Source organism: Solanum stenotomum, chromosome 9, assembly GCF_019186545.1.
Source record: "Solanum stenotomum isolate F172 chromosome 9, ASM1918654v1, whole genome shotgun sequence".
Classification (NCBI taxonomy): domain Eukaryota; kingdom Viridiplantae; phylum Streptophyta; class Magnoliopsida; order Solanales; family Solanaceae; genus Solanum; species Solanum stenotomum.
Window position 1 is genome coordinate 2905998 of NC_064290.1, and position 19175 is coordinate 2925172.

The following is a 19175-nucleotide window of genomic DNA, read 5'->3' on the forward strand; positions in this document are numbered from 1 at the left end:
TTTACGCAAGTATCATATTAATCATGTGCTGGTATTTATATTCATTAAAATTAATCAATCTTATTATAGGTCAATTATAACGTAAAGTCGTAAACCACACTTGATTTTTGTGTCAATAATTAATATTGTATGTAGACGGAAAACCTACTTGCTTATTTGCTATATTCCCGTGTTTTTGCACGGCTTAGCTCGTTTTTCAAGTCCTGTTTCTCTCTCACCTCCTTTCCATTTATGTTGTTCTAAACAGGCATATGAATAATGCATCGATTTTTTGTATAGGAATGCAAAGGTTCTAAACCTTTTAACTTCATATTATGAACATAATTCAATCGAATTTGTGAAGAACGAGCCGACAAATAAAGGACAAATTTAGAATTTAGAATTTAATTATTTTTGAGTTTGGGTATCAAATTACTCGATTCTAATGTCTAAATGAAAAAAAAATTATACTACATGAATTCTTTAAGACAAAATAATTAAGTTTAATTAAATTATTGAGTTCTATAGAATTTTAGCTCTGTGTGCCCGCATGTATGAAGTTTATATTATTCTAAAAAATACTTAGAAATCGGGCTTGTTTTCTTCTTCTTATAATGATCTATATATATATATATATATATATATATATATATATATATCTTGATACTTTATTCTTATTCTTCGTGAACACAAAATATATTGAAGTGAACTGTTATTTTATGTATTATGTTCTTTCTAATAGTCTAATTAATTTCCCAATAATTTGTTTTGTCTCTCAAATTATTGAATATTTATTCAGTAAGCTACTTGAAGTCAAACTTGTTTTCTTTTCTTTTAGTGGTATCACTTGCTACTTTATTCATGAACACATAAAATATAGTATTAAAGTAGAGTGTCATTTTATTTGTCATGTTCTTTCTGGTCTAAGAAATTGACTTTCCAATCGTTTGTTTTGTCCCTCAAATTAATGAATATTTATTCAGTAAAGTACTTGGAATTTAGCTTAATTTTCTTTCTTTTAGTGGATGTCTTGATATTTAGTCATAAGTACATACCCCTCCGTCCCATATGAGTTAATCATTAAACATAGTTATCTCGTACTCTATCAATTGATCACCTTAGTAAATTAAGAAAACACTAATTGATTTTTTCTCTATATTAACCTTACAATTAATTCTTTTTGAAAGTGTTCACATTTGTTTGTAAAGTTTCCAAGAAGGTTTTTAAGGGGTGAATTTGTAAAATCATCTTCTTATTTTTGATTTCCTAAGTACCGTGCAAAATGAAAAGTGATTAACTAATATGGGACTGGAGGAATAATAAATACGTAGTCAATTAATCCATCATTATATTTATTTTATTTTAATTTTGGGATAAAAAAACTAGGAAAATTGCTTTAATTTTTTGTTATAACCTACATAACTCATATTTGTTGGGAGAAGAAATTTGATTTCCTCGATTGCACCTTCAAGGACTTTCATTTATTAAAAATTGGCACATTATGTTTAATTTTTTCTTTATTTTAATTTGTTTGTCTTATTCTTTAATTTTTTAATATTAAACATAATATATGAAAAGTTAGAAATAAAGAATTATTTAAAATAATAAAAATTAATGACAATCAATTCTAGAAGAGGAAACTGCCAACCATATTTTTTTATAAAATTTAAATGACATTAATTTGACGGAAAGAAAATTAAAATGTCAAAGTGAAGAGTACTATGGGTATCCACAGACCACAGGATGTGAGTCAATGGAGTTATGTCCTGATAATACAAATGAAGATTATAATGAGATGAATAAATTTGTAACTTTTTTTTACGTAATTTTTTAATTAAAAGTCTTGATCAATATAAATTCAAACTAAATAAGTATTGAATTCCTATTATAGAAATCGAATATCTAACGAAATGCGAAATAAAAATACAAATTGTCAATCGTACTTTTAATGCTAAGTTGCCAAAAGAATAATAGCCTCTAATAATTGGAGAAAGAATATAATGTGAAAGAATTGGTCAAACTCATTATAACACACACATAAGTTTACGCGTTATGAAATAGTACGTGCATGGTCCTTTGCTACTCATTATAATATTGATTGATGGGGAAAGCCGCTAGTTAATATTCATTTCATTGAAATTTATTTGTAATATTTTGATATAAAATTATAAAAAAAAATTATTAATCTTTTTTATGATCTTAAGTATATCATGATAATATTATATTATTATAAAGCTCTTAATATTTATAGTCTTGAACATATTATGATATCGATATCAGAGTGAAGCTAGACTTCAATGTGTATGGATTTGACCGCGAATCAATTAATTTTTGTTCAAACTTTGTATTTGTATTAAGAAGCTCGTGACTAATTAAGTTCAGAACCTGATACCAGCATTTGATAATATTATCCTAAAATTTAGAATTCATGAAGCAAAAATTATGACTCCACAATTTTAATTTATGTAGTTATAAAAATTTCTCATTATACAAATGTAGAAATATAAAAAAAAATGTCAAACAAAGTCGAACCAATAAAGTATTAGAATTTCTTCTAACATTATATTAATGTTGATTATGACATACCATTGATTTTAAATGTCGGTTTTACTTTTTGCAAAATTTGGTCCAATTTAAGTACCACCTTAAGAAATTAAGAATGTACTTATTGGTATTTTTTTTATCAAATCGAACACTCACTAATAAAGTAAAAATTCAGACTGTCAATCAATTGATCATATTCTTATAATAACTTGAAATTATATCATTTCTCAAAATAAATTCAATAAAGTACAGGTGTTGATAAAAAATATGATGCTGTTAGATTGTCAATAGATAACTAATTTGATATAGAAAAATCGTGAGATAATAGAATATTGGTGAAAAAGGAATTGCAAGATATATTCATGTGAAGAAAAACAAAGTTATTATAACTTATATGTAACAAGAAATTCTTTTTTAATACTAGAGAAACAGTGTGTATAGAACATTTTATCAAGTGAAGGTCAAGAAAACGAAAGCACTAAATTGGTACCAATGATTAAGAAGCTATTTGGAGAAGCTATATATGTTTGTTGCTTTCTTAGTAAATAAATTAGTTTAAAGAATTATACATAGTGTATATAGTTTTTTTTTAATGGAATAACAACATTATTAGAAAGCATAAACAACGCATTATTATTTTTGGGTATATATCCAGCTGCACTTCTTTACTTGATTAACAGAAAATTAACAACCTTATTTAAAGTAAGGCACCAATTAAGGTTGTGCAAGGTCGGAAGAGGCTCCTTTCCAGTGATGATCTCTTTAGTTTTTCCTAGTGCTACCTTGTATATAGTTGACATGTGTTCATTTAATTTTTAATGGACCAGATTAATTTTCTTGATCAAACATCATTAACCATGGTTATTACTATTTCTCTTTCTCTCTCCATTAAAAATTAAATGATCACATGTCAACTATACAAGGTAGCACTGGAAAAACTGGAGAGATCATCACTGGAGAGGAGCCTCTTCTTGCAAGGTCGGTGATAAGTACTCTTTTATTTTTTACTTGAAGTCTCGAATATAATGCACCATTTAGGTGTATAACTAAAGAACATTTTAGTTGCAAAACGTGCATATATCAGCTATGTAAACTTGAGTTATGCCTTATAAATCTCATCATAATTTTCTCTTCCATTCCAATATGAGTTTCACCTAAAAAATCATGTGCAGCTCATCTTCAAAACCTTGTCAAATTATAAACTTGTAAATTCTTACTTGACTCACACTCATCAGTCTGCCTAAACGTCACACTCACACATACTTAAGTTTCATGTCATCTCTAACTAAAACCCATAAAACTAAACGAAGAGAATAAATATTTGAAAAAAATTAGAAGTGTTTTCAAATCGACAATTCTCTGGAATGAGAACACATATTAAAATCAATATTGGGAATATTTGCATGGGAGAATACTATAAATGTTGTAAAAACGGCGGTGTTACTCGACAAAAAAAAACGCGCTTATAATTACGAAAAGAAAAATTAGAGACAACAAGGTTGGTATGAGAACGCGTTTGTCATAAATTAATCTTGTCTAATTATATTAATTTGATTTTTAATCAATTAGTTAATTATTATAAACTATATTTCTATTCTTTGATGAATTATTAATGTTAATTCTATCCTGAATGTGGAATTTTTTCGTGTCAAATCTAATTTTTGAAAACGTTTTTCTTGATAGTCCTAAGGATCTATCGGTACACTCTACCTTCTCAGAACTTCGTTAATTGACCAATCTTACTGGCTAGCTAATAAAATAATTATAAGAGGTTAATTAAAAAATGTTAAAATATATTAAAACCGTTGATTGAGATACTGATAGAGACGACACTGAAAAAGAAAACATATTTTTGAACTTATTAGCTGGAAAAAAAAATAATGGGACTTTAAACTTGTTTGTTTTGTGTTGACGTTGACCAGCACTTCATAATAAATACAAATACATAAATCTGGAATGGGTCAAAATCAGATTCAAACTCTCCACTCAAACTGACTTCAGATCTTTTTAAGGAAGCAAATGGATTCGAGCCTGGATATGGAGAAAATTATGTCGGGAGCGTCATCTTCAAATGAATCATATAGTGTGTGATCCGGATAAAAGCTTTGAACATAAAATCTTAAAATTCGATAAAAGATTATTTTCATCAATCTACATAATACCTCGTAGACAACGAAAACATTAACTTATAAGGTTTTGATCTTGATAGGAAGTTGGCCGGTTGAGTCTCATTTATAATGTACTAATCCGACTAATTCAGATTTGTGCCGTACAACTATACCTTTATATGCATTTTCATGCAAAGAGTTAATTTAAGATTTTTAAAAAAAATGTAGTAAAATTATGAAATAAGAAAATGATAAAGGAGTTGATTCCATGCATCAGGGACCCCAGGTAGACACCAATGAATACAATCCATGCTATTACTATAGATGGATTGATGGCCGTCTGATCTGTATTGTGATAATCTTGTTATGTTGATCAAACGGACGAATAGTTTTGACATAGTTTTCAAAACTTTTTCTAGCTCTATTTCTCCTGGATGTATATTTCCTGGACTTTGTGCTGGTCCTGTTTTTCCTTTACATCTGAATATTAAAAAATAAAATTAAAAAAATATCAATTTCAAGATATATTAATATAATTATATAATTACCATCTAAATGAAACAAGAAGTTAATAGATAATAGTAATTTTGGTCCTTATTAGTAAATTTTGCTTTTTGGTACTTGCGACATACTCACTCTGTTTTAATTTATGCAAAAGTGTCTGATTAGGTAACGTGTAAGAGAAGAAAAAAGGAATTTAGAAATTTGTGGCCTAGGACTATCTACAAAGGTTTCTATAGTTATAAATTATTTCATTATTAAAATGAAATGTTTAAAATCAAATAGTTACTAAATATAAATATATGATATTGTTTTGATGACTATACATATAAAAAAAAAATGTCATATGAATTGGGATAGAAAAAGTATACCTCAACATATTTAACCTTAAATAACTAAAAAATGTCTCTTTGATCCCTTTGATAAAAAAATATGTTTTACGTAATTTATTTATAGCATTATATCACTGTTAAATATGGAGTGACAAGACAAACTTAATGTAATGAGTAATCATTAAGTAGTGGGATCGAAACGATTAATAATTATAGTAAATTTATGAATATTTATAAGCAATGAGACCAAAAGTTGCATGGTTCAACAAAATAAAGGTTTAATATGTTTAATCAGATATCATAGGAATTAAAATCAAAATATATCAATAACCGAGGAACCAAAAATGTTATTAACCCACAATTAAATTTATAAAGAATGATACTTACCCCTCATGATCAGGAGAAACTCCTTGAAAAAAGATTCTTGTTTTTGTTGAATTAAGATTAGAATCAGCCCATTTGGCCCATGTATTTAATCCTTTCTTATAAAGTTCCATTCTATCCATATCTTTATACGTAATATTCCCTTCTTGAATCACATTCCAACTGCAAAAATAAACAAATAATAATATCTTGTATTAAATGGATAATAATTAATTAGTAGGACATACAATAATAAACATACTATATAGTATATTGAAAAAAATATGAAAAATATTACTGTATATCACATGTATATCTCACGTTTGTTTTTTCCCTTTGCGATCCCACCAATGCCATGTATTAAAAACCAATACATCCATTTGTTTCCAAATATTTCCAGAACTAATTGAATCAATCTTGAGTACCCTTGAGCCTTTTTGAGTAACAGTATCAACAATGAGTGGATTCCCAAGGAACAATAACCAAATATTGTATTCCTATATTACAAAAAATGTTATGTAAAAACAAATAGTGGACAAAATATGAACATATATATAAAGATGATTTAAGTTATATACGCTGATAATGAAAAGAACTTGTATTCTCTGTTGGTGTATTTTAACATGTTGTAGCAGATAATTTGAATTATTTTACAAGTTACTAATCTCAATTCCAAGGAACAAGTACCAACTATTGTATTCCTTTATAACAAGAGATGTTATGTATAAACAAAGAGTGGACAAAATATGAGCAAAGAGGATTTAAGTTATATAAACTGATAATGAAAATAACTTGTATTCTTTATTAGTGTATTTTAACATGTTGAAGCAGATAATTTGGATTATTTTACAAGTTACTAAGCTCAATTTTATATTATGGACAATTGATGTAATTATCTTTGGGGATAATAGTACTTCTATTCCCTAAGTTATATATTGGTAAATATTGCTTCTGGTCATTGTGATATATGACTAGTTATATTTTATCTTAAATTAATTAATGTATTTGTTCTTTCATGTTAAAAGTTGACTATTTGTTAAAACATATGATATCGTCAAATATGGAACAATAACACAAATTTAACATAATACAGGAGTAATTAAATGGCGGAGTGATCAATAATAATGGTAAATTTATGAATACTCACAAACAAATAATCAAAAGTGCACAATTATATTAATTGATGACTGTATACCGTGCTTATCAGATATCATTATAAGGACTAAAATCGAAATATATCAATAATTGAAACACCAAATATACAAGTGCTACTAATTCTTATATATAAATTTTTTTTAATCAATTGATAGTGTAAAGAAAATATTATATTGTAAAATTATAGAAGATAAATTTGAAAAATAATATATGGGTTACCAAAAGGGTGAATGTATAAATCTTTCCAATTTTGTCCATGCTATACTTGGCTTGTGGTAGTGAAACATGAAGCATACATGCAAGAGAAACCCATTGATTTTGACCAAGTGAATCCCCAACAAACATGATGCGTTTTCCTTTGTATTTTAACACCAATTCAGTTCCATTGAATCTATAAGAATTAGAACATAAAAAAGGGAAAAAATGTCAATGATTAACTAATTCAATAATATTGAAATCCTTAATTTAGGGTGTATTTGGTACGAAAGAAAAGATTTTTCTATAAAAAAATAAGTAGTTTTATTTTTTATCTTTTGATATTTGATAAATAAACAGAACTATAATTATTATCTCAAATGTAGTTATATATACTTTGACAAATACTATGAAGCTGGTGGAGGTGAGTTGGGGTAGTTGGAGCGCGATACTAGTGGGGGTGGCTACGAAAGATGAAAAATCAAGACTTTGTCTATGAGTTTAGAATTTTGTATTTTAAGTTATGGGATTTCAAATTAATAATTTGTACAATTTTTAAATATTTTTTCTAGTATAATACCTGATTTAAATCAAAACTATTAAATTATGTTAGACTCTCTCCTATGCTCTGGCGCTGTCCCCTGTCCCCGCCCCTTGTTAGAAGTGGATACTAGTGGAAGTGGGGTTGATGAAGTTTATTTATCATCTTTTCACGAGGAAAATCATTTTCCTAATATTTCAGAAAAATATTTACAAAGCATTTTAATCGATCAACTAATGAAAAATATCGAAATATATTTTGTAAAACTGATTTTCCTCCCTACAAAACACACCGTTGATAACCAATGAAACAATAAATTAAACAAACTTATTTCAAAAATCAATTACCTTGGCAAATTACATCCAAATGGTTGCCATCTATACTTGAAATAATCTTTATCAAGGCGTCCATTCTTTTGACAATCAAATGAGGGCTCAATAAAAGGACAAGTTGATGTATTATATAGAGAATATGATTCATCAAGAACCCAACTCCCTTTGTAAATATCACACCCCTTATTTATTCCTACTAAATTTACCTCATTGAAGATTTTGGTTTTTGAATTCAAGAAAAGAGAAAGTGCATAGATGGTTAAAAATGTTGATACAATGGCAATGATAGATACAGAGTAACAAACCATGAGAAAAAAGTTTAATTTTTTTTATTGTATCAATAATTTGATGTACAAATGAGGGATCTTTGGTCTTTTGTATGTGTGCAATATATATAGGTGAAGATGAAATGAATTTGATGAATTTCTGAAATGGATTCATGCATGTGTTCATTTTTTTATGTTGCACAAGTGATCATGATGATTAGTAACTTATAGAAAGTATTAATATCTCCTCTAAACAGCTTGTTTGGATGGTTGTAGCTATTGTATTGTATTGTATTATATTATATTGTACTGTTAGATTAAATACAATATTTGTTTTGATTGTTACTTGAGTTTTATTGTATATCGTATCGTTAAATTGATCATTACGTAACGATCAATTTAATGTGATTGCGTCGTTACCTTATTATTTTCTTCTCGTCATAGTCATGTTTTATCCCTTTTCCCTACCCTTTTATATAATACTCTGTCTCATATCCTACTTTTCTTTTCGGTTTGTTCTTCAAATTGCTTATGTGTACCATTATGTAACGGACGACAAACAATATACAATCTATCCAAATGTTGTATTTATCAAAATAATATAATACAATACAATATAATACATTATGAAATAATATGTAACGACCATCCAAAGGTAAGCTAAACATTTTTCATGAAAAATATTACTTGTTGATTTTTTGCTTTATTTATCAATTCAATGGATGTTGACGGCTTGATTTGGAAACCAATAACTTGTGTCATTAATTGCTAGTTCCACTCTTTGATTCACTTCACTAATTATAATATATGCTAATTATTATTGCTAATAAATTTTGGTTACTTTCTTCCCCTATCTTCATTCAACTTAAGGGTCTCGATTTCCATGGTTTAAAAAATTAAGGTTCTAAAAGTTTCCATCGAAACATACATAAAAAAAATCATTTTTTAACATAGGGAGAAGAAATTTGATTGACAGTTCTGAAAAGTACGATGTATCTAGTTTGTTAAGGGTAGATCTAGAAGTTCGCTTACAAGTTCACGTGAAACTCTTGAAAAGTCTACTTAAATATCTATAAATATTTGATACTGAACTGAATTATTATTATAGAATGAATTTGAATCGATGCAGAAAATTATAAATTTTAAATTCTGAATTCACTTTTGTAGTTTGCAAGTTTCCTAACTTTAGTTTTTCAAAAATATCAAAACAGTTTGACTGGATTATTTAGATAGAGATGGGGGAATCACACTGTTGGACTTTGGCCCAAAGTTTTGAAGTTATGGGCTTTTTTTTTGGAAGTCAATAAGCATTTTCTTGATTTTTTCCCCCCTGCAAATTATCACTAGACAGTGTCTAGTGACCTTTTATTAAACATAAAAAATATCAATAGAGATAAGTGCAAGCAAAGGGGGCTAGGCATTTTCTTGATTTGAGATTGCATTATGGATAAATAAAAGTGAACGAACAGAGTAATCATATAATTGATCTATATTTGATCAAGAATTGCACTTAATAGTACATTCCAAGTATCAGCAACACCAGCAATACACCAATGTGTGCAATCCACATATCTGTGTCCACCAAATCCATAAACTGATGGATGACCATCTACTCTATATTGTGACAACTTTGTTACATTCAACAAATGAACTGATTTATTCATCCCTCTCAATAGTTTCTCCAATACTATTTCTCCAGGATGTTGTCCTTGTGTACTCTCTGACGGTCGCGTTGCTCCGGTACAACTAATTTTATAACCAAATCAATATACTATCAGTGTATAAAACTTTAACATTAAAAGATGTCACGTAAATTGGGACGTGTGTTGAACTTACTTGTCATGGTCAGGAGAAACTCCTTGGAAAAATATTTTGGTTTTTGTGGTGTCTACTTTAGTGTCCACCCATTTTGCCCAAGTATTCAATGCTTTCTCATATAGAGTTACACGATTTGCATCTTTGTATGTAGAGTTTCCATCTTGAACAAAACCCCAACTACAAAAACAATTATAAACTTATAATCACAACAATATGTTCTATGTACTGACGATGTAAAAAAATATATGTATAAACTTACGTCACATATAAGATAATGTTGAATAAATTTAATATCTTTATTGATTGGTATGATAACTAACGTGCTATTACATGTTAAAATATGAGAACTTACGGTTGTTTTCTACCAGTGTGAAACCACCAATGCCAAGTATCAAAGACGAGGACATCCATTTCTTCCCATTGAGCCGCGCCACTGAGAGAATCGAGCTCTAAAACTCGGGTTCCATTCTCCATTGTGACAATGTCTACTAGAAAAACATTTCGAGATACCAGGTAGGACGTGTTGTATTTCTATAAAGAGTAAGATACGAAAGTTTATTTAGATATAATGCAAAGCCTCATTTTGAAAATGTATTTATTCAACAAGTTTAAATAAGTCGACTTATATTTTCATAGGCTAACGTACGTACCGGAAATGTGAAGAAAGAAGTGGATCCATTCCTCTTGGAGATATATTTAGCTTGTGGATCAGCTGCATAAAGCATACAAGTGAGAGATTGCCATTGATCCACACTTAGTGAATCTCCTACAAACATCACCCTCTTCCCCTTTAATTTGAGCTGAAATTGTGTAGCATTAAACCTATACACAAATGAACATACATGACATTAAGGGCAAAATTAGTCCTTAATGAATAAGGAAAATTGATTTTTTTTCCTAATAAAAGTAAGAAAATAAGTTTTGTGGTTGGCATTTCATAAAAGGTGTTAAATAAGCAGGTTAAGTTAAGTTTGGACGAGTCAAAATTAATTGAGTTAATAAATCTGAGTGGTTATTGACTTCACCCAAAAGCTAGTTGGACTGAAATGAGCTTAAATTATATAGGGCATAACTCAACCGCCCATTAAAACTTTTTTTTATTGTTACAGTAATATTATATCAAATAAAAATAAATCTTGTTAAAATTTTTCATGGGTGAATTTGGATTACCTATCAATCCAATATTTTATGAGCTGAAATGGACGAGTCAATAACCCACCCAAACATGAATACGTTCTGTTTTCACAAGCTAATTTGCCACCTCTCTTCTCCCGCCTCATCACCCCACCTACCCTCACTCCCCACCCTACCTCCCACCAGAAATTACCCCTCTCATCCACCTTTGACCTATCCAACCCCCACCATAGAGCCCACCTCGATCTCTTTCCCTACCTCGAGTCCCCAACCACCCTTTCATCATAGTGTTTTCCTTGATTATATATAAATATCCGGGACAAAATTTTCTGCCTACTCCCCAACATAATAAAAAAAGGCAAGAAAAAAACATTTATTTTTCTAAAATACACATTTCCCTTCCTGTCAACCACACCCTAATTAATTGTTCCAATAAAAATAAAAAAATAACTAAATTAAGTACATAAACACAAATCAAAAACTAAAAACCAGAACAACATATATTTTTTAAAAAATGTACCTAGGTAAATTGCACCCATGGGGTTGCCATCTATATTTGAGATAATCTCTATCTTGCCTTCCATTATTTAAACAATTAAATTGTTTTTCAATAAATGGACAAACAGATGAATCATAAAGAGGATAATCATCATCATAAACCCAATTCCCGTTAAATAAATCACAACCATTCATTCCCAATTTGTTCACATCATTCATCAACTTCCCATCTACATTTTTCAACATGAAAACAATAAAAAATAATACTAGAGAAAAACTAGCCTTCATTATAAGACACGCCAAAAAGTAAAAAATAAAAAGCTTTAGTCTCTTTTTATTTGTGTCTATTTGATACTTGGAAGGGTCCTATATATACATAATTTTTTTTCTTAAAAAAGAATCAATGAGAAAAAAGGGCATTAATTATTTTCTTTAGTTACTAGTCATTAATAAAATATCCAAATAAAGAAAATGAGTAATTTTATTAAAGAAAAAGGAAGTAAAACAAAAAGACGGTGGAAATAATAAGTAGATTAATGTATCAAATTGGGAATTATGTAAACATAAAGTGCATGATACATGTTGGTTAGTAGTTTACAAGTAGTAGATGTGATAAATATTGGAGTATATAATAAATATCTTGAATCACAAAAAGATTTAGTTAAAACTACTAATCTATTAGAATGAATTCTCTCCATTTTCATGTCCTTGATTCAAATCGATAACAAGAAAGAAACTCAAAATGAAAGACAAAGAAAACAAAGGAAATGATCTAGATAACGTGGAGCAATTTAAACTCTTGATTAGAATTAAAGAGAATTGAATTGTGGCTGACTAATTTCTTTTCCAATTGTATATAAAAATTAATTCTGGAAGCTTCTCCTCACACCCTTAGCATGTTGGAGAGTAACATTTGTTAGATTGATTGTTGAAAGTGTACAAATAACAGTAAGACAAATGTATCTCAGTATTTTTATTTTCGCATATAATACTTGTACAAATATTGAATTTTGATTCAATACAATCATCAAAACAAAAAAATCAAGTATTTTCTCTACATTCTTTTATGGTATCAGAGCAATAGATCAATCCAAATTTTTACAATCATTTATTTCAAATTTCATAGCCTTTCAAAACAAATTATCTATAGTACAAATTTCGCATAATTGAATACACTTTTGTACTATTGAAAACAATCCTTTTGACAAAAAAATAATAATTATTTTTCCATTACATTTCTAAATTTATGCCTTGCAAATTTAAGCTATTTATAAGGATAATTTGATTCATAATTTTTCATTAAATGAGCATAAGAAATAAAAATTGAAGACCATCATATTTGAAGGATTTTTTTTAAAAGATCACAGTAAAAAGCCAATCCTTGCAAAACCTTGGTTTTCAACTACTGGCAAAGTTAAGAATTTTATCACAAGTGTTTAAGATTTAAAATTTACATTAAAATTAATTTTAAATTTTTATATATAATATAAATTTTATCGAAGAATTTTCAACTGATCATCCTTTACTATATATGTGTCTTCAAAAAACAATGAACTCGAAACACGTTTACATAAAGTTAGTCGAACAAATATTTTTACACATGGCCTGACATGTCAATCAAGAAACACAAAATACAAACAAATCTTTCATTTCTATGGAAAAAAAACCCACAAACCACCTTATATATAATTACGAAAATTTAAGTAATTACATGATTTAAGATAATATAATCTTTAAAAAACTTTACCATTTGAATTTATTACAAAATTTCTCTTTTAATTTTCCTTCTCTCTAGCTCTTAACATTTAGATACATCACTGCACCTTTATCAGATACATTACAATTTTGTTTGTCTACAATGTATCTGGTATTAATGTTATTGTTGATACATAATCTCACTTATTTTAAACATAAATAAGTATGAATCTGATTTATAGTTATGTATCTGATACATAACTTATATATTTAATACATAACTTATGTATCATTTGCTAGGTAGTAATGTATTTGCGAGTTCTGAAAAATGTGGGATTATTATAATTTGAAAAACTTTCGAAATAGGATGTAAGTAGCGCTCAAACGGTTGGAGTTTCTCTACTTTATACTTATATAATTAACATATGATGAAGATATTAATATTGGACCATCACTAGACATAATAATATCAAATATTATTAATGTTTTGATTAATTATCCAAGAAGTGCACTTAAGAGTAAATTCCAAGTATCAACAACACCAGCCAAACACCAATGTGTACAATCCAAGTCCCTATGTCCACCATGCCCAAAAACTGAAGGATGACCATCTGCTCTATATTGTGACAAATTTGTTATATTCAATAAATAAACTGATTTATTCATCCCTTTCAATACTTTCTCTAGTACCAATTCTTCTTCATGAACTCCTATTGTACTCTTCAATGGTTGCGTTACGCCTTGACACCTGTTTGAACCTGAGATTCCAGGGCTAATTTTGAAATTAAGTATTATTCATTAGTGTATAGAACTTAGACGTCTATTATATATTATTTCGCGATAAATAGTATAGTATAATTATAAGTATAAATATTTGTTGAACTTACTTGTTGTCATGGTCAGGAGAAATTCCTTGGAAAAATATTTTGGTTTTTGTGGTGTCTACTTCAGAATCTACCCATTTTGCCCATGTATTGAGTGCTTTTTCATATAGAGTTAGACGAGGTGCATCTTTATATGTAGAGTTTACATCTTGAACAAAATCCCAACTGCAAAATTAAAGTAGACCATATATAAGAACATGACATAGTAAAAAAACTTAAAATTTCAAGGCATATATTATGAGTTAGGTTGATATGAAGTCGAAATTTTATTTCAGTACTAAAAAAATCACTATTTGTCATTGATATTTCTCACTAAAAAGAGTTTAGTGTTATTCTCATAGATAATTTGATTGAACTAGTAAGAAAACAAAAAAAAAATAGTAGTATTTTCACAAGGAAAAATTAGAAAGCTTCCCAGCATTTCAGAGAGAATCTGTTTTTCATCTTTCTAGTGGGCTAGTTTAGTGGGAAAATCATGTTTTATAATATAAATTTCTCATGGATTCATGATGAAAAAAACATTTGTTTCTAATAGTGTTTGAACATGCAATTTTATTTCTTAAATTGTATTTTTTCTCGTAAACATAAAAAACCACACAATTTGTTCAAATTATGAGAACTTCCCTACAAATTAAAGTTAAATTCATAGAACTTAAATACTGAACTTGCCTTTACCCATCTCAAGTAATATATATACTTGAGTTGTTTAATAACCCGTTTGTTTATTAACTCATTCTATTAACCTACCCAAATCAAGCTCAACACACTTATTCAACACACATTAGTAACCATCTTATATAAAAAATATTAACATGTATCTGATGAAATATTCGATCTAGCTCGTTATAAATATACTTAGATGATGACTTACGGTTGTTTTCTTCGAGTATGAAGCCACCAATGCCAAGAATCAAATATAAGAACATCCATTTCTTTCCATTGAGCTGCAGAGCTTAGAGAATCCAGCTCTAAAACTCTAGCTCCATTGTTCTCCGTTTTAATGTCTACCAGAAAAGCATTTCGGTGCATCAAATACGACGTGTTGTACTTCTGCATTAACGTGTTCAAGATTTAATATATATGTCAGTGGTCGAGAATTGATCTATTTATCATAGAGTACTATGTTGTATAGTCAATATAGGATTTATTCTATTTCATTATTTATGACAAGCATACTTGTCAATTGTCATGTTTCACTCTCGAGAGTGAATTTGACTAATTATCATGGGTAAAAAGTACTGTAACTTAAGATATTGTTGGTCAAAATGTATGTAATTTGACTTTTGAGAAGCAAAATGTGAAGAGTATTTTGAGACGGAATGTACCGGGAAAGTGAAGATAGAAGTGCCTCCAATCCTTTTGGAGATGTATTTAGCTTGTGGATCAGCAGCATGAAGCATACAAGTTAGAGATTGCCATTGATTTAGGCTTATTGAATCTCCTACAAACATCATTTGCTTCCCCTTTAATTTCTTTTGAAATTCTGTAGCATCAAACCTATCAAAAATTTAAAATAAAATTAAGGACAATAATATATTTAATTTACGATTTGACGACAAGCTCGTATATAAAAAGTGAAATTGTGTTTGAACATGAACTTTACTTTTTTTAAAAAATATGAGTGAAAAAAGGAAATTGTTCAAAATTTATAAACAAACAATATTTTTTTTTGGAAAAAAAATAAGAATAAAAAATTCTACGTCCAAATGACTGTTATAAATTTCTAATAAGACCAAAGACTTCTAACAAAATGCATCTCTTTTTTTTTTTTTTTTTCAAAGGATTAACTGCTGGCGTTATTGTTACAACCTCTGGTATAGGCTCTATTCTTCGGGTGAGCACCTTATGGTGAGAACTTTTACTACAAAAAAAGGATAATTATATGGGAATTTTCCTGAGGATTAGTATAAAAATTTGCAGGAAAATAAGTTTTCTCCGGATTTTCATACTAATCCCTAGAAAAATCCTCATGTAATTTACACTTTTCCTATAGTGTTTGTGCACATTGGGTAAATCTTCTATTGTGTAATAACTTACAAACCACAATGTAAATCGCACTAGATAAGCCCTATACGACAAACTCGACTCAGAAGACATTGAGGGGATAAATCTCGGATCATCCATGTGGACAACCATCCTTTAAACCAACTGAGCCACCCCGATGACAAAGTGCATCTTTTCCCCTAAAGAATTCGGATGTTCATTTGACATTTTATTTTATAAATATATCTTTTCCTTTCTTACTTTCATTATCTTAACTGAATAAACAAATAATTAAATCAAATAAACCAGACAATTTGCAATTGCACATGATCAGCCAGCTTGGAAAATCTTAAACAATATTAAAGTGTTTAATTTGATTTGCTTATATTGTTTTCTAGCTTTTGTCCAAAAAAAATCAGCCGTCTTCTATCTGCCCAAGTGATAAAAAGTTGCCATTATGTGACATGGGAAATGTGATAATTTCAGATTTTTTATTTAATTAAGAAAATCCCAAACTTGGAAATAAACTCTCTTTAAAGTCTAAACACTCATAACAAACTAGCCAAAAAAATGCAAACTAAAGAAAAACCAAAAATAGAATGTCCACAAGTCTCGTGATTTTTCTCAGTTAAGAACTTATTTACTTATGATTAATCTTAGAAAAATGAGAAAAACTTTTTCAATAATAGTATTGCAAAGAAGACGTTATATCATGATTTTTTTTAGACACATTTGGTTATAAAGTATGAAATTAAATTTTAGAATTTTCAAGACTTTGAAAAACAATAATCACTTAAAATTACTCACAAAAATTTAAAAACAACTTCAATATGTAATCATGACCAAACACAACTAAATTTTCTACTATCATTTTTTTTTAAAATTTCACAATAAAACCTAGCGAAAAAAGCTTATAGGAAAAGTGGATCAGATGTATCTATCGAGCAATCCCATCCAACAATTAATTAAAAGCATGCACGTTATTTTCCAATTAGCTAGCAATGATCCCCAAAATTGATGAATCAAACACATTTGGTCCTACAATCTTGTGACTTTTTTTTTTAAAAAATAAATATATTTTTTAAAAATATTTAAAAACAAATACTAGAAACATACATACGTCAGAACTCTGATGGAGTAAGTTTAAAAAAGAAGAAGAGAAGAGTAATTAATATTTTTTTCTTAAAAAAAACAGAAAATAAAGAAGACAAACAAACAGTCACGGGTTAAAACTTAAAACGTTTCCACTCTAAAGTTTAGAAGTTGTGCAGACAGATAAGTAGAAAAACAAAGGCAAAACATAAAACATAACCCTACCCTCCAGTCTCATTTTAACTGTCGTTTTAATTTTTTTTCAACATTTTTTTTATTGATTTAACATAAAAATTTGATGGGGATAAATTTTTATCGTACCAATACTATACAACAATAACAATCGTAATAACACGGTACATGTAAGGTCTGAAAAAGGTAAAATACACGTACAATAACAATCGTGGTAAGTACAATCAATATGATCCAACAAGTAGGGTCTGAGAAAGATAGAGTACACGTACAATAACAATAGCAATTGTAATAACACAGTTAGTATTATCGAATAAGTAAGGTCTAGAAAAGATAGAATACACAGTACGCATACCTTAAAATAAGAAGAAGAAAAAAAGAAATGAAACATATAATTAAAGAACATAAGAGTATACCTGGGTAAATTGCACTCTTTGGGTTGCCATCTATATTTAAGATAATCTTTATCTACCCTTCCATTCTTCAAACAATCAAATTGTTTTTCAATAAATGGACAAATAGATGAATTATAAAGAGGATAATCATCATCATAAACCCAATTCCCTTTGAATAAATCACAGCTGTTGATATCCAATTGGTTAAAATCATTGATTAATTTCCCATATACATTATAATTGCTCAACAATATGGAAAGAAGAATCAATACAGAAAACATGATTTTTTTTTCTTTTTATTGAATTATTTCTCCTTACTTTTTTTTTGTCTTCAAAAAATGTGAGGAGAAAATAATATATATTAAAGTGATAGATATAGAGAATCCTATATATATACATGTAAAATAATTACAATAATTAATGTGAGAAAGAGAAGACAGAGAATTAAAGAAACGCTAAGAATGTGATAAAGAAATTTAAGTATGAAAAAAGAAAGGTTCACATGTTAGTCAGAGTGACACTTTTACCAACAATTCAACGTGGGTTGTAGTGGAATGATTCGAAATTCTTTTATTATTTAATTAGAGATCTTGAATTCGAATTTCTAGGAATGAAAATCTACCTATTTGTAAAGTTGTCCCTAGAAATATATAGCTCTTGCAATGAGAAAATTTAAATTTAGTTGAATCTTAATATAAGTATCGGACAACAAATGAAAAAGCAAAGAATTGAAATAATGATACTTTTACCAACATGGGTCACCCTTTTATCATTTAAACAAAGGTCTCAGGTTTAGTCTATAAAAATGAAAATGAAAATATCCTATTAATAAAGTTGTTTCTAAAATATATAGTTTTTACAATGCGTGAATTTAAATTCAGTTGAACTTCAATACGAATGTCGGACTAAAATAAAAAGAAAAGATACTTTTGATCCTAATTAACACCTAATTTAGCACATAGACTAGTAGCTTTCTTGATGGAAAAAAAAGGTTAGTAGTTTTTGTTTATTAATAACCAATTAAGAAAATAGGTAACAAAGAAAGATGATGGGTAAAGAGGAAAATAGAACGGAATGAATTTAAAGCTATTGTATCTAATAACTATAAATTTAAGTATGAAAAAAGAAAGGTTCACGTGTTAGTTAGAGTGACACTTTCACCAACGAT

At 28.3% G+C, this 19175-nt stretch overlaps 3 protein-coding genes across 3 annotated transcripts; all 3 read right to left on the reverse strand.

The window, feature by feature from the left end:
* Positions 1-4864: 4864 nt before the first annotated feature.
* LOC125876936 (protein trichome birefringence-like 42) lies at positions 4865-8286 on the reverse strand. The gene is made up of 5 exons (XM_049558228.1): positions 8066-8286; positions 7202-7373; positions 6149-6324; positions 5852-6010; positions 4865-5111 (listed from the first exon to the last, which is right to left on the reverse strand). The coding sequence occupies exons 2-5, from the start codon at positions 7325-7327 to the stop codon at positions 4865-4867; spliced, it is 708 nt and encodes a 235-aa protein (XP_049414185.1). The 5' UTR covers positions 7328-7373; positions 8066-8286.
* A 1517-nt stretch (positions 8287-9803) lies between these two features.
* Positions 9804-12106, reverse strand: LOC125876652 (protein trichome birefringence-like 43). The gene is made up of 5 exons (XM_049557875.1): positions 11789-12106; positions 10785-10956; positions 10487-10665; positions 10153-10311; positions 9804-10062 (listed from the first exon to the last, which is right to left on the reverse strand). Exons 1-5 carry the CDS (start codon positions 12052-12054, stop codon positions 9804-9806), a joined length of 1035 nt encoding a protein of 344 aa, XP_049413832.1. The 5' UTR covers positions 12055-12106.
* Positions 12107-13932: 1826 nt separating this feature from the next.
* On the reverse strand, positions 13933-18359 carry LOC125876754 (protein trichome birefringence-like 43). The gene is made up of 5 exons (XM_049557996.1): positions 18029-18359; positions 15671-15842; positions 15217-15395; positions 14349-14510; positions 13933-14233 (listed from the first exon to the last, which is right to left on the reverse strand). Exons 1-5 carry the CDS (start codon positions 18286-18288, stop codon positions 13957-13959), a joined length of 1050 nt encoding a protein of 349 aa, XP_049413953.1. The 5' UTR covers positions 18289-18359; the 3' UTR covers positions 13933-13956.
* Positions 18360-19175: the final 816 nt, after the last annotated feature.